This window comes from Bombus huntii, chromosome 3 (genome assembly GCF_024542735.1).
Source record: "Bombus huntii isolate Logan2020A chromosome 3, iyBomHunt1.1, whole genome shotgun sequence".
Lineage (NCBI taxonomy): Eukaryota > Metazoa > Arthropoda > Insecta > Hymenoptera > Apidae > Bombus > Bombus huntii.
The window spans coordinates 16,091,151-16,117,406 of record NC_066240.1 but is presented as its reverse complement, the minus strand read 5'-3'; the positions used below and the strand labels follow the sequence as shown (position 1 = coordinate 16,117,406).

Below are 26,256 nucleotides of genomic sequence, written 5' to 3'. Positions count from 1 at the left end.
TGCCAGTTAACTTGGCATACAAACGCTGACATATAAGTCTATATGACAAGTTTATGTTAGTGAAAAATATAATGCTAAATATATAAAAGAAAACAAAACAGAGAGAGAGAGAGAGAGAGAGAGAGAGTTAGTTGTAATATAATGTGTGACTGAATTACACCACTACAATATTATTTTCCTATTTATTCACCAAGTGCTGGAATATATAAGACAACAATAATGTCATTAATATACTGATCGAAGTAGACAAAAAAGTAAATATTTCTTTATCTCAGAGTATATCATTCAGAATATTAAAAAAAAAAAATAATACTCTTTTGTTCCCATTTTGTCGCCCGAAATTCATGCCTCTAGATTAGAATACCCCCTTAATTAGATTAACAGAGAAACAAAAGTTTTCTTCCTTACTGATACACATTTTAATAAAAAAAAGTAAGTAAATATTTCCTTAGCTTTATATTTACATTATCCAATATAGATAAATATTTATTGTATCAATTTCTATTTTCCTTTCCGATGTAAGAATATCGATTCAGCTATGTTAATCGTTAGGTGTGTCTTTCTATATATCATAATGTAAGAGCAACTGGTCTCCAAACTGAGAACGGCTCTTTATTACGGTATATCGGGTGATTCTCATTGGCAAGGAGTAAGAGATACGTGGCCGCAAATTGCTTCTTGCAATCGCTGACGCGAGCTAACCTATGCGAAACTAAACTGCAGCACTGCAGTTGCGCCAGCTGCTTCACAGCGGTACAGAAACTCGCCTTGTTATCGGGAACCTCGCCTTGGATACCTTTGCGTGGCCCTTCTTGTCGTTGACGATTTCACGCTTGGACGTGAATTACGGTGCCGTCTTTCAGAGCTCGACGAATCCGGAAACGACATAACGAGAAAATTGATTCTCGAAGGCAGGACGGTGGAAAATCCTCGTTTCTATTATTTCTTGCAGTTCTACTATCGTAGAGTAAAACTTTCTATCTATGTGATATTTTTCTTTTCTTCGAATAATCCGTCTCATTATATCGCAAACACGAAACAATTTTAATAAGCAGATAGAAAACTTTGAAAAAAGTTAAGGATATCCGAGGATATCTGTCCAGCGATACATCTGCAATATCCGATCATTGTCTAATTTCGTCAATTAAAATATTTGGTTAATACGAATGAGTTAAATATTCACTACGTAAGAATCTCCAATAATGCAGCATTTATTTATTTATCTTTTATCTAAAACGTAAGTCACAAAGACTAATGGAAGTTAATAGCAAGTAATAATGAATGCTGTATTAAAGATTACTTAATAGAAATTTCAATAAAACAATTAATTTCTTCCTTTCAAAAATATTAAAAAAGATTTGATATATACATTAGCATAGAAAGAAAATGCAAAATTTTTCAATCAACCGAACACATTATTGCGAATAAAAGATACGTTGAAAATGTAATATTGATTTTTATAGTTGAACAAAGATATTTGCAAGAATAGATGGCCGTTTTTATCAAATTTTTATCAAACTCCTTTACCTTGCTAAATACTTCAAGATTAATTAAACCATACCATCCTGAATACAACGTCTCCTTAAAATTTGTATTAAACGTACTTAATTCGTAACGAAGATTGCCGGTAGTAACGTAAGGAAGCACTTGTCCGAGATCATTTCTAGCTATCTGCAAATAAATAATGTTTCTTCCACCCGGTTGCTTTTACGTCGAGAGCGTATCTTACATCGTTGTTAAAGCCGTATCTTCGGAAGCGTAAATGTTGCAGCAAAGCGTTGATGCTTCAAAGTCGAGTTCGCAGCACGAAAAACGCTTTGCATTGCGATTACGGATTCCGAACCGGAAGTACCGAAGCCGGAGGCTAGACGGAAGGGATTATTCCAGCAGTCGCGTTTGCGTCACACGTGTAATTTCACGCCAGAGCTTTAAATTCACAGATTCAAACGACCTTTAACATCTGCTAAATAAAAGAGTTATTCAATGATGGAGATGACACGTCGAAGAGGAAATGAAATTTTAATAATACGATGAAAAGAAGCACTCTCCTTGCTTGTACTCCAGAGTTTGATTCTTTGAAACTTCTTTAAAATTAAATATAGTTCATGCGTTAAAGATCAAGCAATGAAAAACGAGAATAGAATAATTTACATGTTGTTAGAAATTATTAAGAATCACTAGAAATTTCTATAATATGAAGGGGCTAAGAATTCGAATGGTATAAGTCAGTCTACTGTTTGCATAAAACAATATGTGTTCTACGTTTATTTGTTATAAAAATTCGGTATATTTTTCCAAGTCTTGAAAAGGTATCGTGGCGGAGAATTAAATTATTTAATTATGAAACTAAAGGGGTGATACTTCTAAAAGTTGAAATACGTGGAAAAATTCGAATTCTCAAAGTTTTGATTTTATAGAATTATATATGTTTGAATTTTTAATACAATTTCCAGTGTTTATAATATTGAGATATGTATAATTTCGTGTGCTAGACTAGATTAGCCGCGTAGTAGTGACACACGTATGCGAGTATGAGTGTATGGAAGTATGTGTGTGCACAGCGTCCCGAAAAACAAATGAATGCAACTGTTCCGTTGGCGGTACGGTATAGAAGATGGCAAGACAAAAAGAGTGCTGAGACGCGTGCAAATGTATATCGACGAAGATCCTGCAAATCGTTTATTAAATAAATCTAAAAATATTTTAATATAAATTCTAAGTGTAATCTTAGTGTTCTCTTACTTTTATTTCTGCGATTAAGATTCACAATTCTCGACATATAGCTTTGTGAAAAATAATGTCGATCAAAATATGATTCAACGGATTAGAATGCAAGTATATAGCTTCCTTTTAATTAAGCAGATTACATTAACTTCCTGTGCAGTTAATTTCATTTTCAACTTTTAACTGGTTCCAAAGTAAGTCCAGACAAGTACTATCGGATTACCTACATACAGAACAAACAGTTTCATGGCAACAAATTATCTTTGCTCTCTTCCTCTCGTCACAAGACTATAAAACGTGGTAGATTCCGAAACAAACTAGAAAGAAACCATCTGAATTACGCGAAAAACGATTTTCTACTCTGGAGCGGGGCTTGAAACTAATTGATGAAAATCGTACAGTTCGATTATTCTGGAGAATAAATTTAAATCGTCGTGCACAGTGGTACTCTCGTTCGGTGGTCGAACGACAAAGAACAGTTATACAAACACGATAATCTGGAAGCATTTTCAAGTTCCAATTTTTCCAGTTCGATCGATACGTGCGAAAACGCGGCTGCTTCGATTTCTCATTTTATCGCCCCACTTGTACGAACATACCCACTCCTCTGTCCTTCTCCTCCGTTTTTACCTCACTGAACTGATTTACCGGATTTCGATCGTATTTCACGCAATTAGGGTCGTCCCTCGTTATCATCGTTATCATCAACATTTTTTACTTGCGACGGACAACGTATTAAGTGCTTTAGCACAGTGAATTATATCGTTGAAGTTTGTTCTTTCTTTCGAAATGTACACTTTATATATGTTGCACAGTTTACGCAGTTTTTGACATAAACATTTTCTTCTTCATGAAAAAAAGAAGATTTTTTATGAATTTTTATTGAAATTATAATTACAATCTCAAATAAGAAAGCGAAACTATTTCAAGATCATGTAAAAAGGAAGATAAAATTCAGATATATCTAGATTAAATAATATAAACTTTCCGACCTAATCCTGTTTTTCATAGTGGTTAAATTAAAAAATTAAATTAATTACAATCTCGAGTAAGAAAGCGAAACTATTTCAAGATCATGTAAAAAGGAAGATAAAATTCAGATATATCTAGATTAAATAATATAAACTTTCCGACCTAATCCTGTTTTCCATAGTGGTTAAATTAAAAAATGTATTAAATCTGAAGTAGACAATAGCTATTGCTGTGATATGTCGATTCTATACCAAATTGTAACAACTAAATATTTTAAATCGAACGAAGAAAAGTAAAAACAGCACCAAAAGGAGAAATATAAAGCTACACTGTTCTCAAATATTTCGAAATGGTGTGTCGCAATTTTTTTTTAAATGCTCACCTCCACTTAACAATCCGTCCTTATAAAATTTCGAAAATCTGTCAAAAATTTACTCGAAAAAAACGAGGCGAGGAAATATAGAAAATTAGCTTCATTCGCGGCAGACTAACGACTACACACACGCTGCTCCACTCTTTCGCCTGAAGTTCTCGCGAAACAGAAAAATCCGAATTCGGTCAGCTGGCGGAGGCCGAGTCGAAGAGAGAAAAACCGTTTGAAATTGAATAGCCGTATGTGGGCCGCATAACCATTCGTTCCTGTCGAAATACCTTTCAGAACGACGCGTCATTCCGTCGAGAGTCGTCCGTGAAATCCAACGACTAGCACCGGCGCGTTTCACAGCTCCAAGTAAGATTCTGTGAAGCATGGTGTGCGCCACGAAACCGTCGATCCCCCCATGGGACGCAGCCTCGATTTTACCATCGAACCAACGCCGCATCAAATATTAGACTGCGAATAGTTGCGATAAGTGGAATGGCTATTGTAGTTGCGAAACACCTGCTCCCTCTCTAAACGAAATTCAGGAATATTCTTTCTTTTTTTTCTCTCTCTCGAGGAATCAACAACCAAGAAGGTCGACTCACTTTCATGAGAAAGTTGTACGGTGTACAGTGATACAAAGTGGACCACAGTTTTGGCAAGATGTACTAATTACGAAACGAAGAATACTTCGTTAATAGGAATAATGTTGTTCCTCAGAATTACCATAGCTACGTACAATGATATATTATAAACCGATTAAATCGATGTTAATGAATCTGGTGCTTGGAATTTCCAAATCATATAGAACGGTTTTATTGCTTGATAAACTCCTTATTTTCAGATTTTTTGATCTTTAAACTATGAGATAGGTCGTATTATCGCTTCTGATATTGATTTTAATTACAATGACGTTTTTAGATAAATATTGAAACTTTTGACATTTCTAAACCTTTGGTATTTTTAAATAGCAAATTTATCTGGTAGTAGATATGATAAATGATATTATAAGTAAATAATAGAACGCAAGGATATGAAATTTTGCAAAAATCTAGGAAACAACAACGAGCAAACGAATACGAAAACGTAGGAACTCGAGGCGTTTAATTAAAAATCATACCTGTAAAGAGCTCTAAATAAACGTCGAATCGAATTAGAAGAAGGAAAGGAATTTCAAGTTTTCATGAGTTGAATTATTAACTCTTTATCGGAGGTGAACAAATACATTTTTAACGTTCGCTGGTAGGAAGAACCGAACGTCTTGCTTTCCACTCGAGCGAACCAGGAATATTGTATGCGTTATCGGGCACTGCATATTAGATTCGAGAAACGATTCCAACTAACTTATTCCCGATACGCCGTGTCGTGCGCTAAAAGACGTTCTTTGAAGCGATCGTACTCGAGGCAATATCTCGTATAGAAATGAGATGGAACGAAAATGTTCGGGAAAATTTTTACTCGTTTAATGGCTAACATGGAATAAGAGAGAGATAGAATCAGCTTTTGAGATCTCAAGGAAAATTTATTCATACGCCGATACTAACATTGAATTTACCAATATTGAAATGTCGTCTTTAAGCGAAAGCTATTGCCAGATATTTTCTCTGTTTTTGGATATTGTTACCCAACAGTAGGTTCGAGATCCAGCGAAATGCTGGGAACTTATCGTAATGTATCTTTATCGCGTGGTACAGGTTGCTTTGAAACGCAGATGTAAATTTATTTTACGATTATGATACATTTTACCAGAAGATACAATAATTTCTACAAATTGTACGTTGTAGAGAAAACGATAAATTTGTGAATATTTATCTCCAATCTACTCGGGCCTAACGTAGCTGGCCTCTCTTTCCAAATAGAGCGATCCTTTTCTTTTAATGTTATATTTCGCTTGAACACTTCTATATGTATTTAAGACATTTAAAACGCTCAATTTGTATGAGATTATAAAAATGATATAACGAGATATTTACAAAAACGATTGACTACGGAAATATGAAACTTGCATGTACTCTGTGTCAGTTACATAACTCACCTCCTGTAGATGTAACGAAATTGAAATTAATCAATTAATTTTGGTTAGCAGTTTAAGATTAAAAGTCCGTCACAATTACCTGTTTCTGTGCAGTTTCATCTCAAAGCATTTCATAAAGTATCCGTTATTAGCTAGAGATTTTTATTTAGAGCAAGGATTATATCAGCGAAGTTATTAGATCATGACGAGAAAAAAAGCTATACGTTTCGACTGCATTAACTTTTTTTAATTATTTAATATCGATAGCTACCATCCTTTGGAAAGTATCGACCTCTTACTTCGCGTTTCTTCCTAGCTTTTAATCTCTTCCTAACGTATAAAATCGTGCGAAAGTTGCCAGATCTACGACCGAGCGATACAGATCCGGAAATGGATTTTTCTGACTGTATCCAGAAGCACGATTTGTATTTCGAATTCAGTCACGTCTCTGTAAATTTTAATTCAACTGGATCCGATGCTGTTCATTTAAATTTTCTTAATTGAACTAACTTCACTAACTGAGATCACGAAAGCTTCCCAATAAGACAGCAAACCTGAATCAATGTTTTTAAAGAAACTGTTACAGTTTTTATAGTAAGTAAAAAACATTCAAATTTTTAATACGTCATCTACTCTATGAATTTCTTCTGAAATTTTTCTATGATTCAATTTTCAAATCGAAAACGCCTACAGCTAATTCGTTTGAAAGAATATTTCTCTTTCAACCCATACGACTTCCAGTTTTCGAGATATTCTAAAAAATACAATTGCAATCTTCGAAGTAGAAAATTGTTTTCACATTGGAAGAAGACCAATCTGGATACCACAGCAGCAATGAGCCATATGAACAAAATAGAGACAGTACAAGCTAAAATTCTTAGAACAATAGTAAACGCCCCATGGTTAGAAACGAGGATATACGGAAGGACCTGGGAATACCAACGGTCAAAGAGGAAATTAGCAGACACGCAGGAAAATATAAAGAAAGAATAGGAACACATCCAAACCGGCAAGCTGTGGAAACGATCAACACCTCAAACATGGATAGAAAACTGAAAAGGAAACACTCAGCAGACCTCACAAAGGGCACAACCTAACAAACACGAAGATGGGGTAGCCACCCACATGATAATCTAATAGCTAAAAAATTCTACCAAATGTCCAAACTGGACAAATTGTAAATGTAAACAATTAAATAAAAAAAGAAAACATTGGAAGATCGCCAATTGAAAAAGAAAGTACCACGTATTCTTCGAATCTATAAATTCCACTAAATTCTCTATATATATCGTACGTATTTGTTGCGTTCCTTTCTTGTTAAAGGATAATAAATATTCATCAAAACGTACGAAGTACGAATTTCTTTGTATAATAAATGGTGATTATGTGTTGTCTAAAAAAATGAATGCACCATAAAATTTACCACGAAAGTAGTACACTGATGAAATATGTATGTTAAAGGAATATTACTCGGCAATAGCGTCATTTGAAAATTTTAGGGGTTAAATATTTAGCGAGTGTGTGTAAGGGACGAATGGAAAGTGGAAAACAAATATTAAAGCCACCCAGACCCGAGTAGAAAAAATATTGGAATGCAGAAAGTAGCTGCGTTACCACAGTGCATTCAATACATTATATTAAAATTCACTAAACTTTTCCATATAACCACCATAACAGAATCCTATTTGCATAAGGTTTCTATTAAAAAAAAGTCTCGTTCGTGGCAATTTTAGCAACAACCATCGTTGATAACATAACTTTTCGAAAATAAAAATATCTAAGAGTTTGCAATGGCAATAATAATACCACCATTGCAGTTTCATAATAACTTCACAAAATTAACAGTTACATTATGCATAATACAGTAGCAATCTACTTTAATATAACGATATATAAATATATATATATAATAAAATAACATGCCACATTGTTCACATTTAATACGTGCACCACGTTCCATTGTATTAAAATATACACTGCGTTAAACTTTATAAATACATACACTGCGGACATTTATGCATATGCACGTTTTTATACGCGCACCAATGAAGTAGAATCTGATGAAAAAAGCTTCGTTGGGCGACTGAGAAAGATTACCGTAAATAAAGTTAAAGTTATGACCGATGCAAACAATCTTAAAAAAAAAAAAAAGACAAAAGAAGGAAAAAGGAAAAGAAGAAAGAAAATATTGTACTACTGTACTATTACAATAGAAATCCATAGCCTGTTTCACCAAGCAACTCCTATCATCGAATGAGTAATAATAAATTGTATAAAAATCCTCAGAATCTCACACAGTTCCAAAGCACCACTCTCTAAGTTTCGCAAGGTATTTCCAATGAACATATCAGCCTGATAACGAGTGACAACGAATGGGTGGCAAACAGGGCCAGCCGGTTAACTATACATCAAAATCGTTACGGATCTCGATACAACTAAAGGCAACAAAGCTGCTCTTCCATTTCATGCTGAATTTCGCAATTCCTTCGAAAAGGGGGAATATGCCGGTAACGTGGTGCTCGCCAAGCACAGGTTAAATCAGGGGAAAGAAGCAAAGATCGGGGTATATTTTATCGGGCTGTCCGTCGCATTCCCCCTAAAGCGATTTAGATTACCTATTCCGGATTTCTGGCGGAGCCAGCATTACTCGAAGCTTTCTTGGTCTACCTGTACGCCCGACCGAAAGCAGATTACCGCTGAAAATGCTTTTTCGTCCCGACCGCGTCAACGGTGGCCAATAAAACTTGCAACCAGCCCCTACCACCAGCAACAAAACGAGCGACGACTAGAGAGAAAAGAAACGATGGAAAAAGGAGGAGCGAAAGGAGGTCAATGAAGGATGCAAGAACGTCGACAACGATGATTAGCAAGGTAGGACAAGTATTATGGCTCCGAAAGTTATTTAGCATGGCGTAGCGGACGACGAAGTCTCCTACAAGCGATTACTACGTAAGGTTTGCAACTGCAAGTTTAAAATTATCTTATAAAGTGAAGCTACGTAAAGTATCGGCGTATTATTTAATCCAGGAAAATAAACATACTCAATATTCGTTTAATATAAACATTCGTAGAATTCACGATTTTCTATGCATCTTTAGTTTTATGATACGATATGGTAGGATTTTATCGTTGCTATAAAATTGTTTGAAAATGTAATTTTTCAAAATTTCAATAAAAGTGCTGGATTATCTGAGAGAGAAATCCAAGCTATGAAGAATTTGGTCTACATACCGGTTCTTTTGAATTAAATAGCTTTTTGTCGTGCTGCTAAAGGTCCTCCGTAATATGGAACGCGTTAAACGAAAGGATCAATTTTGGTAACGAGCGAAATTATCGATTCCTGAGACTCGACTAATGAGGTTAAATGTCACTTGAATAGCTTGGAATGTTTAAATTTGACTTTACTTAAGAGTTCGATTGAATCGTAGATTTATTTTTATAAAAAGACAGTATAGACGAAAATGTGCAAAAATGTTAATATGTAATTAATTATCCGTTTCTCTTACACGAGTAAGAATTTCAAGTATGCACAGCTGAGAATTAGAAATATAAATTTCATCACAATGTCCAACGCTTAATATCGAAATAAATGATTTGATTCCGATATCGTTGCAGTCGATAGATGCGCGACATGAGAATTTCTAAGAAAATTCGCGTAAAGTGTGGAAACAGCAAAATGAAAACAATAATTTCATTGCATACTGAAAAATATATAAATAAATATTGAGAAATATAATGGGATTACAAGGTTAAAAAAAAAAATAGGAGGAGCAATAAAAATTGTAGATCGAATTGGATAATAAAATCGAATTATAGCGTTGAAACATATGTATTCGTTTATATTCCTTGCACGCATCTATCGGTTTTATATTTCCTTTTTTATTATTTACGACGATAACCTACAATTTTAATAAAAGTTCCGTTTCATATGGCTATTACATCTTCAACGTGCAGATTTTCATAAAATTATTGAGTTTTAATATCGATTAATTGTATATTAAGTAATAAACAATTCATTTCACGCTGCGTACAGAAGACCTATGAATAATGTATTTTACATTTGTTTCTATAATTTAAGCGCCCAACGAAGTCAACCTTCCCAAACGAATAACGATTTATCATAATAACGATATAAATTTGTTATCCTGTTTGAAGAGTTTGCGGCAAATAGGATTATTTATTTCGAACAATGTGGGTGAATATTTGTTACAATTGGCGCTGATAATTAAGCACGGCCATAAATAACTCTGAATATTTCACAATCATCCCAATCTCATTTTATAGGATTTCCTTTTTTTTTAATTTCAATTACTTATTTTTATCATTTTAACATTTTATCTAATACAACGATTGAAACGATATCGATCTATCCAAAAACCATCGTCCCCAAAATCAAAGTTCCATCGATCACGAAAACATGCCACAACAAGAATTCGATATTAAAAATTTTCATCAGAAACCTTTTGAAATTTCTCTATTTATCCTTGGTCCTTTACATTCGCGAACCGTCTGTCTTTCAAAGCTTCGATACACCAACCTGCGCTACATAAATCAGAATAATTCAAATAACCATCGACACTCGATAATCGAAAGTCCATTTCCAATTACTGTTGGCGCCGAATTCTACGGCCGGTTGTCGATGAAACTGAAAATTCTTTGCACATTGCGCGCAAACCACGGATTCCAGAGGCGAGGGAAACCAAAAGGGTCAGCGTAGCAAACATTTATCTGGGTCAGCCAAACTAGCAACTCGAACAAGGAAAGCCGCAGGGTTGCATCGAACGAAAATTCCACCGATTCCTGACAAGACGAGAAAACCGTTCTGAAGAGGGGTCGCGCTCGTAAAACGGGGACATATCATCTTGCTATCCGTACGTTCGCTAAAACGATTTGCATTATCCTGTTCCAACCTTTCCGTGGAATTTTTGTCGAGGACAATTTCTCCCGATCGTGTTCTACATTTACCAATGACGCATTAGCCGCCATAGGAATAAGATGAAGGCAAAAAGATTTATTATCCTGCTTTTATTATGAGTAATACGTCACTCTTGACGTTTTGCGTACGGATATATTTTTTTTATACCTGTTTCTGTGGTATATGAAATTTTTCTCTTTTTCGTACTCAGCGATTTTTAAACTTTCTTTTTTTAGTTCCTTTTTTCACGAGTATTCTGGCGTTAAGATGACAATGACGAAACTTTATGATTGATACGTGTCGGGATTATGCGTATGAAAATGTGAGGCGAAGTTTGTAGTAAATATAGAGATATATAGTAGATTGTTATAAAACGTGTGAGGTAGGAGAATATTTATAGACGTCAAAACGATGTGAAAAGTTTCTGTAGAAAAATGTCGTTTGAGGCTTATCTCTCAAAACAGAAGCGATAATATTTTATGCTGGAAATATACTGGTATCAATGAATCAACTGATGAATCTTTCTGTCTATCTCACTCACTTCGTGTTTTCCATGCTAAGATCGACGGAACGAAATAAATGACACAAAATATGGATGGAATTTCGGGTATAAAAGAAAATTCTATAAAATATCCCTCGCGTATTATGCGAGAAAAAATTTCTCCCTATATGTATTCGCTTTTTACTTTGATTTCTTGTGTATATTTTCATATGTCGATACATTTTATTCTTTAAGAGAATATCGCAGCATTGAACAAGGAATTTGTCACTGTTTCCATGAAAACCTTTGGAAGCTTAGATTGGAAACCGTAACGTGATACAATGCAAATAATATCAAACGAGTATATTTTGAGTTAATGAAATACTACTTGCTCCAATTTACTCTTTTCTGTTGCGAGAATCTTCCGATTGATAAAACTCTTCAAAATGAATTTGTTCGAAATGCTGCAATTCGCGAAGTTCTTTTTACCAGATTATAGCTTGTAAAATTAAAATTCAGACTTTTCTGATAGGTGGTCTGTAGTTAAATGTTAAGTAATGTAAGCTAAGCTTTTGTAGTCACTCACGGCGGCTACGACGCAACGATATCATTTGTGAGTCAAATACGGTTATGCTCGTATCGATACTCGTACACCTTCGTTTTCCGCGCAAAGCACAAAGCTACTCGTAAACATTTAACATAAATTTCGTAACGTATCATTAAGCTAGGCACTTGGGTAAGTTCGCCTCGATACGGCGGGAATTTCAGATCCAGGAAATATTTCTGAAGCATGCGCGAGCATTTATCACGCGAGCGAACCCTTCGAGACGATTGTGCCGCATTCTCCGCAGGAAATTTGATGGGAAGATACCGCGGAGAAGGTATACAAAAGGAAAACGCGGCTCAGTCTCGACGACCGTGCACTTCATGACCCACTGTACATTTTATTTACTGCTCTTTATCGTATCTCCATCTCCATCCCTATTTCTAGTCGTTTCTTTTTGTTTCCTGGCGATATCACAGCGTACCATAGAATTGAAATATAGAAAATCAAACGCGTATTCGGTGTCATAAAATTTGATGAAAATCACTCGGCAGTGAGCCAATTTGAAGAAATTCTATTCTTCTCGTTTTTCATTCTCGTTTGGTTTCAAGCGAAAGAAGGAATTTTAACGTCTTAAAAAAATCCTTAATATAACATTGAAACGAGAAATTATACGTATTAATAATAATCCTTCCTTACGTTTCTCAGACACGAGGAAAATCTTATTTTGATCGGAAACGTTTAAAAAGATGTAGGAAAATTAACTCGTTCTTTGTGGATTCGATCTTCGTTACGTATAACGGAACAATTTTTTAATTCTTAAATGTCAAATAGGATGTATTTCATGCCGTTAAATTATTCTGCTCATTCCTCATTTTCTAAAAATTGTAAAAGATTTTTCTTTTACAAGGAAGTTCGAACAACGAGAGAGTCAATAAGCCGATAAACGACGACGTAAGAGAATTATTAATCGACAAGATGCAAATTTAAGAAAGTTCGATTTTTAACACTCGTTTAACAGGCAATGGGCGTGTAGCTTGTTCGATAAATTGAAAATCAATGTACTTCTTTCCCACAGAAAATAAATTCAATTGTTAAATCCTTTATCTCGTTAAAGATTAAAAGGAAGAAATTACCGTTGGACGAGAAAAAACGGTATTTCATTTTTTCTCACCAGTGATTTTCCATCGACGGTATAGTTGTCTAATTACAATCGGAAAACGGTCGCAACGATTCTATATTGCACCTCGATGCAATATCGGACATAAATGAACATTATAATTAGCGCATTGCGTCAAAAAATTAAATCTATCATTGTACGTGCAACGCACACATTGTTGGGAATGAGGTAATTGAAATAGGAAATCGCTGAGGGAGGAAGATTTAAATCTCTTGTTTAATTGAACTCATTTTGATCACGGAGCAATTTTGAGCTCGCATTTATTTCGTAAATTGCCCCGACGTTGCGGTTATATTTTCGAATAAATCTGAGAAATCATTAATATCCATTCATTTGAGTTTCTCTAACTTTATATAATATTTTATATACCTGACGGGATAAAAAAGCAAAAAAAGAAAAAAAGAAAACAGAAAAGAAAAGAAAGAAGGAAGAGAAAAAATATCAATCGAGCAAATTTTGATCAAATGGAATTAAATTTTCGAGAATAGAAGTGATCGATGTAAAAAGCTTCGGTAAATATCTATAAGTAAACCTTGCAAATTTTATGATACTATAATATAGATATATTATGTAATAAATTTGTAATAACGTAAATAACGTAATAAGTAACGTAATGTGTATAATGCGATATTATATAGTAAATATTGGATATTAAATCTATTTACGGCATGGAAACAATTCCGTTATTATTATTTTTCTATAACATTATATAAGTACCTATTATCGTGTTCCAGATTGTAGAGTATTTATAAACATATCGTGAATAAATGTTTTTCGATAATTTAAAAAAATTAGGTCGTTCTACTTCAAAGAAATTCTTCGTGGGAAGTGATTCGATTCTGTTTGAAAATAATTGTGGAATTCGCTCAATGATGTCGACACTGAATCTCGGCTTACAAGAAATGGCGACTGCGATTCATTAACTTGTTACAAAGCAGCGACGACCGTGGTAACGAAGTTTAGCTCATTTAATTTCCTCCCCCATAATTGCTTCTGCAGACATTGGTTCTCTTACTTTCGAATATCGGGGCTTACTTTCAAATTAATGTTATTTGTGCTCTCGTCGACTTATTCTACAACTTCTTAGGACAAATTAATTTAAACGGCAATGATGGTTTCTTAATTGCTAACTGTAGTTCTCTGTGTTACGTTAGCGAAGCTGCAAGTTAAACCGTAAACTGAAACGATGTCGAAGAACCTTTTACGTAGAAGTTCATTTTTCCATTTATAAATACAACGTCGAATAGCGTTGGATATTTTAAAAAGAGTTAGCTGAACGTATGATATTTAAAATATAATTTACCATCTGTTGCGTGCTTTTGTGAAATTACACGTATTTTTTGGAAATTCCTTTGAGATAAATTTTGCAGAATGAATCTGTTTGAATTAATTATTGCAAAGACCACGCATTCTTCCAGTAAACCGACAGTGTATCACAAAAAAGCACGGTAGTCCGAGTAAAGGTTCTTGACTCCTTTTAACTTTCATCGATTCGGTTCTGTCATCAATCATGGACGTCACACGTATTCCCATACGTAAAAGTTATAAAAGCAAACATACGTCCTGACAACCCATTGTGTTCCTCGTTAAGCATAAAAATTGAGAAATATCACGTGAATGACGTTAATCAAGATAGTTGTAATAACTGCGGCTGGAAAGAAAGCACGAAACGCGGACGCAAGTTAACGCAGAGACGCGTAATTTCGCTGAGAATTAATCGAAATAAATCATGGAAAATTTATTCGTGCGATACAAGGGTGCAGGATCGTTCGTTATACCGTCTTTTCAACATTGCGATTAATGTCTTTTGCTCGTACTATTAATATGCGTCTACGAATTCATATGAATAGTCAAAATGTGAATCGGATTTTAATTAATGCTTTAAATTAACATTGGTACTTTCAACGTTAAAATAACACAACTTTCTTTCATAATATTTTATAGTAATATATACAACAATAAAGCCATATTTTATATAATATCTTTACTTGTGACTAAAGATTATACAATAAAGGATTATATGAAATTTAGTATAATTATAGTAAAAGTATCGCATGTACAAAGGATAGACCGTATCACTTAGCGTTCTTCAAATATCAGCGTAAAAGAAATATGAAATTGTAAAAATTGGAATAACATGAAAACTATGTAAACGAAAATGTATCCTATGTGATAAACAAAAAAAAATAAAAAATATTTACGTTTCTACTTATTTGCAGATAAAACATTTATTCAAAATATATGAAAGTACTGCTTTGGGTTATCGGCTTATGTTTATTCGATTTTTTCGATTTAATCGATGTTTTGAAAGAGGATTTGTGTTTAAATATTGAAAGATCTGTTTACTATGCAAAAGTAATTACATGCACTGAATACTACGTATCTATAAATTTAACTTCGTAACTTTGATTTTAGTTAAAAAAAAAAAAAAAAAAAAAAAATAACAAGTCCCCAACCATGGAACAAATATAAAGCTTATTCTTTATTTAATCATCTCTATCGAAACTCTGTGCTACTTTATTTTTCATAAAATCAACTTTTACTTGTTAGAAATCAACGTTAATTTCGAACGATCGATTCTAATTACGTTAAGAAGAAAACCAAAGAAGAGCGAATTTCGATATCACAGAACTTGAGAAAAATTGCAAAATTTACTCTATACTCGCACAACCCTCGTATTAAAATAAACAATTCACTCGATAGACGAGTTACGCAAGATTGGCGTGTTGGAAATCAATCAGAAATCTTTACCAATACTCGATACTAATTTATCTCTTACTGTGTACTCTTTTTTCATACAACTGAGATTCTTCTTTGGTATTTATCGTAACTTCGTTAACTCTACGATCCAATTCATCGCATAGATAGCATATATATAAAAGTGCATTACATACAATATCCAACTCACCATAAAAACGGTGCGAACCAAAGCGCATCTTGGACGTAACTCTAAGCCACTTTCTGCACCCTTCCATCAAAACTAATTTCCAATATTCGTTGCTCGACTCGGCACGAGTCTACGTTTCGCGTGGAGAAGCTTCCGGGAACGTGGTCCATGAGCGTGAAGGATCAGGTCGCAGTTCGCGTGCTGATCGAAAAATAATGCTGTTTCGCGACAACGGTATTACCCTACCGGTGGTCTTCGCCGTGATGCGATTACAAAGTTGCCAGGCGTCGTTCGTAGTTTACATCGAAAATTATTAATATGCATGAGCGAATCTTACGAGCCGTGTCTCGTGTAACCACCACGGAGATTTACGCGGACGTGGAATGTGTCGCGAGTCTCGTAGACACGCGGACGTTTCCACCGCGTTCGAGAACGAATTTTCCCGCGTTTTCCTGATTTTCCTTCGTTTCATAGAAATATCGGTATTCCCTGGATGGAGCCGTGGTTGGAATTCCAACGTGCCCCATAGTGATAAATAATACTGCTGGCAACCTCTCGGTGTTTTATGTATTCGAATGCCGATGGCCGACGGCCATTTGTAAGCGCCGCCGCGAGACGTTCGCCGGTATAGAACCAACTTCCAAGTTTACTCGATCGATCGACTCTTGATTAATTTTTCGAATTACTACGTCTACGTTGAGCCAGCCCGTTCTTTATTCACATTAGACGGATCGATCCTGCGGTGGATTATTTATGAGGATTATTTATTTACGCGTCTTTCATTTATTAAAAATCGCTATTGCGATCATTAATGCTACGACTATCAATTAGTTTTAATCTACGCGTCAAAAAAATTAAGAAAATACGACAGACTATGTTTGTTAAAAAATTCATTAATTTAAAATATTAAAAGTAAAAAGATAGAAGTAAGAAATGAAACTAAGTGTATATATATAACATCAAGATAGGAATTCGGGATTTAAAAATACCTGCTTAAACTGCGGTAAAAAATTACAAAAAGTATTCGCTTTGGCCCGATTCGTCCGGAGAATGTCATAAAACTTTGTTCTTGTTGTCGAAAATCCTTAACTTCGTTGTAACGTCTGCGAGCGTAACAAGACCATGAAGGAACGCATTAACGATTACGTAGGTGATGCAATTTTAACTGGATTGTACATGGTCGAATTGCGCGAATCGCCTTGCATCAGGCTAAAGCGGCAGAGATCGGATTAGGAATCAAGATACAAATTTCCGGAATTTTTAAGCGAAAAAGATTAACAACGCACAGCGATGGATCGCTCGAGTATCACGTATGAACCTCGTAATACGTGGACATCACTGAAAATAATAAATTTGGTTGGGGTCTATGGAAACGTTCATCTCTTTAAGTAAATGTAATTTAGATTATTTGTCAAGCTTGTTTCTTACGTAAGTTTTAAGAGTAACCATCTTCTTTTCGAATAGTTTTTTCTTTCGTATCACTGATACAAAATGAAAGTTACACGACGAACGGAACAATATCAGTTCCACGTAAAATGCAAATTAATTAAAAATACTCAATGTGTTCATTTAATATCGTTTTACATGCCATATATTATAATTCCAGTACATCGTTCGATACGATTAATTAGTTAACGAGTTATTAACAATAATAGAAAAACTACAAACAGAAATGAAAATATAAACGAAATGGCGGTGATTTATTTATTTTAATGAAGAGATATCGAATTTCATAAACATGCATATATAATTAACATTGAAATTAATATTTATAAAATTGAAATGCTTTATTATATTTCATATCATACCCAGCAGCCGTCTTGATACCTTTACCACTCTATTATTTACATTAGAAAATCGATCTTCGAATGCACTTTACTTCACAGAGCTATTCAAACGATTTAAAAGCAAAGATTCCCGCAAAGATTCGAAGATATCGCTCTTAAAATTTCAAATTTCGTCTAAATATATTTTAAATAATTTTCCCTACCTGTATTACAGTGTAAGAAATATACATTTTCCTTAATTATACACGTACTCGCGATATATTATAAAATTGATAACGACACTCGCATATAATTGATACTCTGAATCGGCAAATGTCACCACATCGATAAACATCATTCAATAATAAACCAATGAAATCGACCTACCGTAAAAAATGCGCGAGAATTCAGCGCAGGGCACGTGGCCGCCACGAAAAGGAAGTTTCTACTCACATGTTTAGTGGCAGTGTAGCCGGTGATCTGTTGAAGCTTGCTGCTGACCATCTTCGTCCCCGGTTTCGTCGGTTTCTCGCTCTTGTGCCATATACCGATCACACCCGTGATTATCAACGCCACTAGCGTAATGATACCGATCAACAACGACAGAGTCACGATTTTGCTACGGGGCGATATTACCATTGCCATTTTTCCTCGTCTTTCGGACTATCTCCCCTTCCTTTGGGTATCTTACTCGTTCACCAACACTTTGCCAACACCGAATCGGTTAATCCGAATATCTCAACGAACAGATTCCAACCAGTCTAACCAGATGGAAAACGATCAATCAATTAATAACTTCGATTAACATCAATATATCATTTATGTATATATATAATATATCTAGGTATATGAATATATATCTCTCTCTTTGTTTCTTCTTTTAGGGGAATAGGAGCGGGGACTAACTAGAATATTCCTCTCTCATACGGCCATACATCAGTGCCGACAACGATTTTCAACTAAGGCTGCCGCTGTTATTATAACTTTATCACGTCCTCGTACTCGAATATCGACGACGTGTCAGCCGAGTCCTCGTGCACCCTCCTTAAAGTCATCTGGCAGAATGTGACTCGTTCTCCTGGCTCGATTTTCCAAGATCGATCGTACGATCTTCCACAGCCTCGCCTCTAACCACCACCATCAACGCTTCGAGGTTTTCTCTCGGACCGCTGTTTCAAATTTCTTTCTCTTTCTTTCGGAGATCCCGTTCGCCGTTCGATTCGATGTTCCTTCGATTCAGCTTCCGCTCCAAGAATTCTCTTTGGAGACCTCGCTCGAAGAGGATGAAGAAGAGGACTCCGTTTGCCTCGTTGCGTTTGGTCGGTCCTATGTTTAGCAGGAACTCGTCAGTCCTCCGTCCATGTCTCGCACTTTCCGAGCTTGACTCAACTTTCCCCAACGTACTATCTCGATCGCTTGTCACACGTCCGGTTTCGCTTTCGGAAATTTCGCGACGAATTACGGAAATTTCTCCAGGATATATCGCTCACCGCGGATACCACGATTCCACTACGGCTCAACCCTCTACGGAGTTGGAAGAGGTCAACAAGTTTAACACGCTTTCGAGAACTTGGTCGACGAGGGACTCGCTCTTCTTCGAATTCCTTAACGTCGTCCTTCGTAACCCCGCTCCTTCGTAATTTCGTCGAGCACTCTACTTCGTACGGTGCACCCGGTATACACTCGCGACAGCCGATGGTTACGCATTAAAGCGATCCTCTTCGTACCTGTCTATCCGATAATCTTGCGATGGCTCTTTTCCGTAACTTTCGTGTACGTTTCAGTTTCTGATCGTTCTTCTAATTTTTCGTCACGGGGAAGATTCTTAATACTGATCCGAGTATAACAATTGAAACTTCTTTTTCTTACGGTTCTTTGCGACTTCAACGCGTTAAACTAGCTTCGCCCAACCTTCTTCCGAGGAAACGCTACTATACGCGTGCAAGATACCGAGACGCGTCAGACATTTTTTCAATTCCATAAATTTCCCTCCCGTGACGAGAAAGCCTTACGAAGAAACAGGTTTCCCGGCGCACGAAACTCCAACAACCTTCTTATAGACTCAATAAACAAAACCTTATCCCTCCACATCGGTTCTCCTCTGTCCCGGAGCAACCTCTCTCGGAAACAGCCGTGTTCTCCAAGCACTTGAGGCTCGAGCGATCACAAGAGCAGACACAGAGTTTCCCGTTCCGAGTAACAACGTGCTCTTTTTTTTTTCTTTTGCCTTTTCTATCCTACGTCGAATTCGTATTCATTCCGACGCGAAGGAAGAAACGTTCGATGGCGTTCTACCGTGGCTCCCAGCGAAACACGATGCACACTTGCGCGGATCAACAAGTTTAACGGTCGCGAGGGGTCAACAACAACGAGTTCCGATAAATTCGTCTGAATAATCAACAATAAACTTCTCCGGGGAATTGTTTCAGCAACGAGATACACCGGAGAATACCTTCTATATTACACGGTTGCCCTCGGTCGTTCGAGGATTCGTTTAACGAGGCCTCCGGAAACGAGAAGCCTCGGAAGACTCTCTTCAACGATCTTCGATCCCTCGTTCGTGTTCCCACTCCTCGTCGTCCTCGTTTCACCGTGGCCTTTCAGATCTGCCTCTCTTGGACTGCACCGCCGTCGATTCAGGCGGCCTCTAATCGCCGTGGAAAGTCACTTTCCTAGATGTTATGAAAACAACCAGACGTCACGAATTTTCCGACTGCAGAGTTAATAGGGATTCGAGAGACCTTTCGATGCAGCTTCAAAGACACGTCTCGGTGGATTGTTGCGAGAAAATAGGACCATTCTCGATGAATCAAAAGCTACGTGAGCGAAGGATTTACGATGTTTAGAGAAGTTTTGTCAGCGTGGAAAATTGTGGTCGGATTGGTGGATGTTTGCGGTGAATGTTTGACACAGAATTAATGCTTCCAGCGGTAAATATTCGAGACGCGAACATTTCCTATAGAGTATGGTTTGCAATGATTATCATTATTGATCGTCGTTGTGCACAATGTTTTGTACACGATGCAAAATACCAATTTGATATTATGTATACAGTTGGGGATAAAAGAAGGTTATAAAACTGACATTCGAGGATTTTGATATCAGAAACTTTTGTACTAGATATTTTTTAATACGTTGGCAACGATACATCGTTCTTTATGTCGCGCAGTTTTGAAACTTTCTATGGTCATTAAGTTACTCGTTTGATTTTCCACTTTATGAAAATTATGTAAACGCAGGAAGGATGTTAATTGTAAACAAATTCTAGAGATTTTTAATTGAAAGTTAGACTATCCCTAACTTTAATAAAAGTAACGAAGTTAATTTTCAATTTGTGTATCGAAAGTTCGACGGCTACTACGGCCAGAATATAATGAGACGATATAATTTGGTAAATTGCTTGTTCTTTACAGAAGTTGGCCATCGACGTAAACTGTCCTAGAATGAGAATTTAATTGCTCGAAGAATCGCTATTCTCTTTACTAATTAATCAACATTGTGGTCTTAGCGAATAAAATTGATAACTTGCCAAGTGCATTCGCTAATAGGGATATACTTCGAGGCGTTAATGAAGATAAATCTTCTTTAAAGAAAGTTTTTTAATAATCCTTCCATTTTTTATCTACCTAGAGAAAAATATATCCTCCATTTACAAAAGTTATATTTCTGACAAATTACATCTTCCTTTTCAGACATACCACGATCTTCGAATTTTTTACTGGTCAATCACGCTGTTATTTCGATAGATAAAGAAAAACTTTAGCGTAAAGTCGAAGCTTTGTAATTCTTTCACTTTTGCTTTCGAACTTACAAATATTCTAGACAAATTGATATATTTTCCATCTGAAAATGGTAGAAAAAAATTCGAGTTCCTTGTATACGTATTTGTAAGTTTCTACGATACGAGTCACAAATAAATCTCTACATCCTCCGCTTCTTCGTCTACGAAAGGGTATGTAAAACTTCTGGGCACAATTTTCCAATATTCTATCTGAAAGTTTCTTTCGTTCGAACGTCCTTAGCTTCGAAAGTATTAGATTGATCCGAGAATTGTATAGATCATATGGCGTGGTTCTATAAATCATATAATTTGGCTCTACAAATCCCAGGTAGCTGAAATATATGTACGTTATAACTATCGAAATATAAGATGCAACAAGATGTTATAATGTTGCTGGAAATATTAGTTTGCTGTCGAGAATTTGATCCGTAAATCCGTGGACAAACTGCATCTTATTGGACGAGATTCAGTTATAAAAATGTGCGATAGTAGCAGCTTTCACAGTCTTTTGGTAGATCTTCGCGAAACTTTTTCACGGGAATAAATACGATATTGAAAACTTTGGTTGTAAAGAAAAGATATTTCATAGACGAATATAAAGGAAGAATTCTTTATTCTTTATCGTTAATAATAAAATATTTGTAAGATACCTATAAGATCATAAGATAAAAAGAAGAAGAATATTTTCTATCAGAATGTTTAGCTGGAAGAATATTTTAATAACAGAATCGATTTGCCTTTTGAACGATTCTCACGAACAATTCTCTGAGATATCTCCAAGATTGAAAAACAAAAATCGTCTTCTTAACTCGTTCACGATTAACAGTTCGCTTCGTCAAATCGAAGAAAACGCCATTCGGTTAGTAAAACATCCCTTGCGCGCTGAAAATTGCAGGGCGCGAAACACCACGAACTAAACGCGAATTAGCGGCATGGAATCACGGCGGGACGTGTTGGATCTTAAACACTGGGATCAATTTTCCCGGGTGTTATCGCGGTCACACGGTAACAGCATTTTCATTCGACGAACCTCGTCCGTTAGCAGGCAACGCTATTTTCATTTTACACGGTAAAATGCACGGGCGAACGCGGTCGCGAATGTTAATGCGGCCGGTATCGAAGGACGTAATGAAAATGAGGAACGCATTAGGCTATTTGGACCAGGTTGAATTTCGACCACGCTGATTCGTCCCTGTGTCGTAAATTCATGAGAATTAAGTGTAAATAATGTACAAAGTGTACGTTGATTTAATCGTTAAATAATTTTTTAAATAATCGTGGATAAACAGTGGAAGAATATTTGAGACATTCGGAGAAAAACCTCGAATTATTGGTTTTTGAGGATATGTATTTTAAATGCATACTGTATGCCATTTTACATGTAATATAATAAAATTATGAGCAGAAGCATCCGCAATAATTTTAATTCTGAATGATCAATTTTCAGAGTTTGTATATTTATAGTGATTTCATTGAAATGTTTAATTGATTTTTCTTTCAGAAATAAACTACGATTTACGCGATACGATTACTCGGCAACGTCAAATATTAAATGCTGTTCAATTTCTATATTGATAATAACAACTTTTTAATCGAATTTTGTTACTTCATCGCGGGTAAATTTAATTTCAGGGATCATATTATCTTATTACTGGAATATACGTACTGATCAATAGGATTATTACCATTCTTTTAGCAAATTCAGCATTGTAAAACATTTTTCCATATTTGTTACCATTTCTCATATTCACTGGTAGAATAAAAAAAGCATGAAACGCGTCGTGTCTAAACACGATTGATATTCAGATTCAATACTTTATGTTCTAAAAATATTTCGATAGCTTTCAACATTATCCATAAAACTTTTAATCTATTCGAAATTATATTTCCTATAATATCTATCTTAGATTAAATCAATTGTATCGAATTTAAATAACAGGGCAAGAGCATCCTATTAAATTACATTAAATTCCATTGTACTTGATGATACTTATTAAATATTTAATTTTCCGTCTTAACCCCTTAACCTACGATTTACGTTCGAGAATTTTGGTCCGAAAACATAAACAAGCTATTATATATTGTATTATATATTATATTTGGCCCGATAATCGTACTACGGGCTATACCCGTAGTTGTAGGTTAAGGGGTTAATTCAACGTTCTTCTTTTATTATCCGGAATGTGTAGGTTAGCATAGTTGAGATATTATCACGTTTATAAAAAGCTATATTCATTTTTCGTTACATCTTACGTTTTCCATATGTAATTTTTTTCAATTAAATAACAATTATTATTACTAATATTTGCAATACTTGCAAAAATTTAAGTTTCGACAAGTTACAGCTGAAGAATACCTCACGTAAACGAGATCCCATCGAAAAGGTCTAAATCATGTCCCGCTTTTAACATTCTATTCTATTCTATTCTATTCTCAACAATAACCGGACAATTTCTGCACACAAATCACCTCGTAAGTCCGCAAATTACTACGGATCACGACCTGAAAATCTGAAACGGGAGTATTGTCAAAGCAGAAGCTGAATCAAAGAGGAGCACGACGGTGATTCGTTTACCGCGGCCATATCGGTTCACCATCATTCAACATTGGAAAGCCACCGGAAGGCTGGCTGGATAGCGCGTGACGCTTCTTCTCACAGTTTTAGAATCACGACTGATTCACCGAACGAATATTATTAATTCAAACTGTTATATAATCGCCCGCAATTCAGTGCCCAAGTTCTCGTCGTTGTTGATTCGATATTCGAGAATATACATAATTTAGAGATATTTAAATTAGTATTCGAATTATACTAACGAATGTTACCTAGAAGAAGAAGAAGAATCATTAGACTAGGATGTTCGTTGCAAATTCATATTTTGACGAATATAGTGAAAAAATAGAAGTTGGTTAAAAAGTTGTTTCGCCTAATAAATATTGTAAAGAATATTCAGATATCAAATGTATTTTCTAATCAAGTAATCGAATTATAAAATCTTCATTTATTTTATGAATATAAATAAAGATCTTTAAGCGTCGTTATACTTATCGATCCAATAGTGGCTAATATTTTAGAATTAGGATTAAAACTTCCGACACAATTTACGCAATTAGTTATTTTGTCTTACAGAGTCTTATCACCTTCTCGTAAAATTTGTTTAATTACGATTATCTATACATGTTGAATATAGAATATTTAGGTATACGTTACAAACAATTCTAGCCCTAAGACGAGCGATTAATGCATTGGATCGCGGATTTTTGTGTTAACGTTCGCATATTTTCGACAGCTTCTGTAAAAAGGAATTCAAACAGAGATTTTGCGCTGAAATTCGAGGAAAAATTCCGCGGAAATTTGGTCGTATCAGGTGTAATTCACTTTGGAACCGTTATGCCGCAAATAATGAAGAGAGGGAAAATTGTCACGTTCGTGCATTTTTTTTCCCCAATTTTGGTCACGATAATTGAGTTTCTGTTGCAATGTTTTAGATCGAAAAATGTGTTCGTGCCTCTATTCTGTCGAAGCTTCGACGCGTAGGTTGCAGCATTCTATTTCTATCTTTTGAAACTTTCAGCATCGATTTATAGAGATGCTAAGTAAATCTTAGAAAAGATTTTTTAAAATACGTTTGAAAAGATATTTCCGAACAAAGTGAGAAAAATATTGTGATTAGGTAAAGAGAAGATGTTGGTAGCTAGTAGTTTTAAAGTAGTTAGATTAAATATTATAATTTCGTAATTTAAGACTTGACAGATCGAGTATCACGATTTCGTAACTTCAGAATGTCTAGAAATGTTATTATTTCTGTTTACTTTAACGCAGTATGAAATATCACTTTTCAAATCTGCGTACTTGTTTTTACATTTATCGACACATCGTTCGATTTCGCGGTAAAAGCGATATCTCGTTTTATAAAACATAAATTGAAAGTTAAGAGGTACGTGATGATCGTCGATCACGAAATCGTATTAAAAGCACAAACAACGCAGCGCCACTTAAAGTAATCGATATCGTTTCAATATTACTTGAAATGCGCGCTGTACGAACAGAAAAAGAACATTTACACGCAATAAGTTTCTTCCAATATTACGGACTCCGATTGTAACATTATCTTTTCCTCTCTTCAAGAAGAACAATATATTGCACAGACGTATAAAACTCCGGAGATGAAAGTTTCGTCGAGTTATGTATTTTATGGGCTGGTTTCAAACCAATTATTTCGAACTTCCACATTTTAAACTACCGAATGTATATATGAAGATTCATTTCCTTTTTGCATGCAGTGAGTCGCGAATGTACTTGTGCATTTATCATAGAAAAATTTTATGAATATCTTGTGTTATACAAAACGTTTTAAAATCTCATGAATCACAAGTATCATGATGACGCTGATAAAGTTTGAAACAAATCTAAAAATGTATATGGAAATTACAAAATACAATAGGGGCTCCCTTATCCGAACATGAAATCTATTTACCAATAACGGATGCCTTCTTTCGTTTCAAATATGTGCTGTGCTTCATTACACGCATTCTTTCCTTCGTTCGAACGAGTGAATTCTGATTATAAAAATGTATTACGAAATTAATAACGTTGTAATTATCGAAACAAAATATGGCATAATTAAAAA

General features: G+C 35.2%; 1 protein-coding gene across 3 annotated transcripts in view; it reads right to left on the bottom strand.

Annotated features, from left to right (window-relative positions):
• The window catches only part of LOC126863966 (collagen alpha-1(XVIII) chain), a 344,993-nt gene that overhangs the window by 140,302 nt on the left and 178,435 nt on the right, over positions 1 to 26,256 (bottom strand). Inside the window, exon 2 of one of the 3 annotated variants that reach the window (XM_050614763.1) lies at positions 18,298 to 20,516. The exons of the other annotated variants lie outside the window; for them this stretch is intronic. Within the exon in view, the coding sequence (XP_050470720.1) occupies positions 18,298 to 18,489 (192 nt within the window). The 5' untranslated portion in view covers positions 18,490 to 20,516. The remainder of the gene's footprint in view (positions 1 to 18,297; positions 20,517 to 26,256) is intronic. 3 annotated transcript variants of the gene reach the window in all.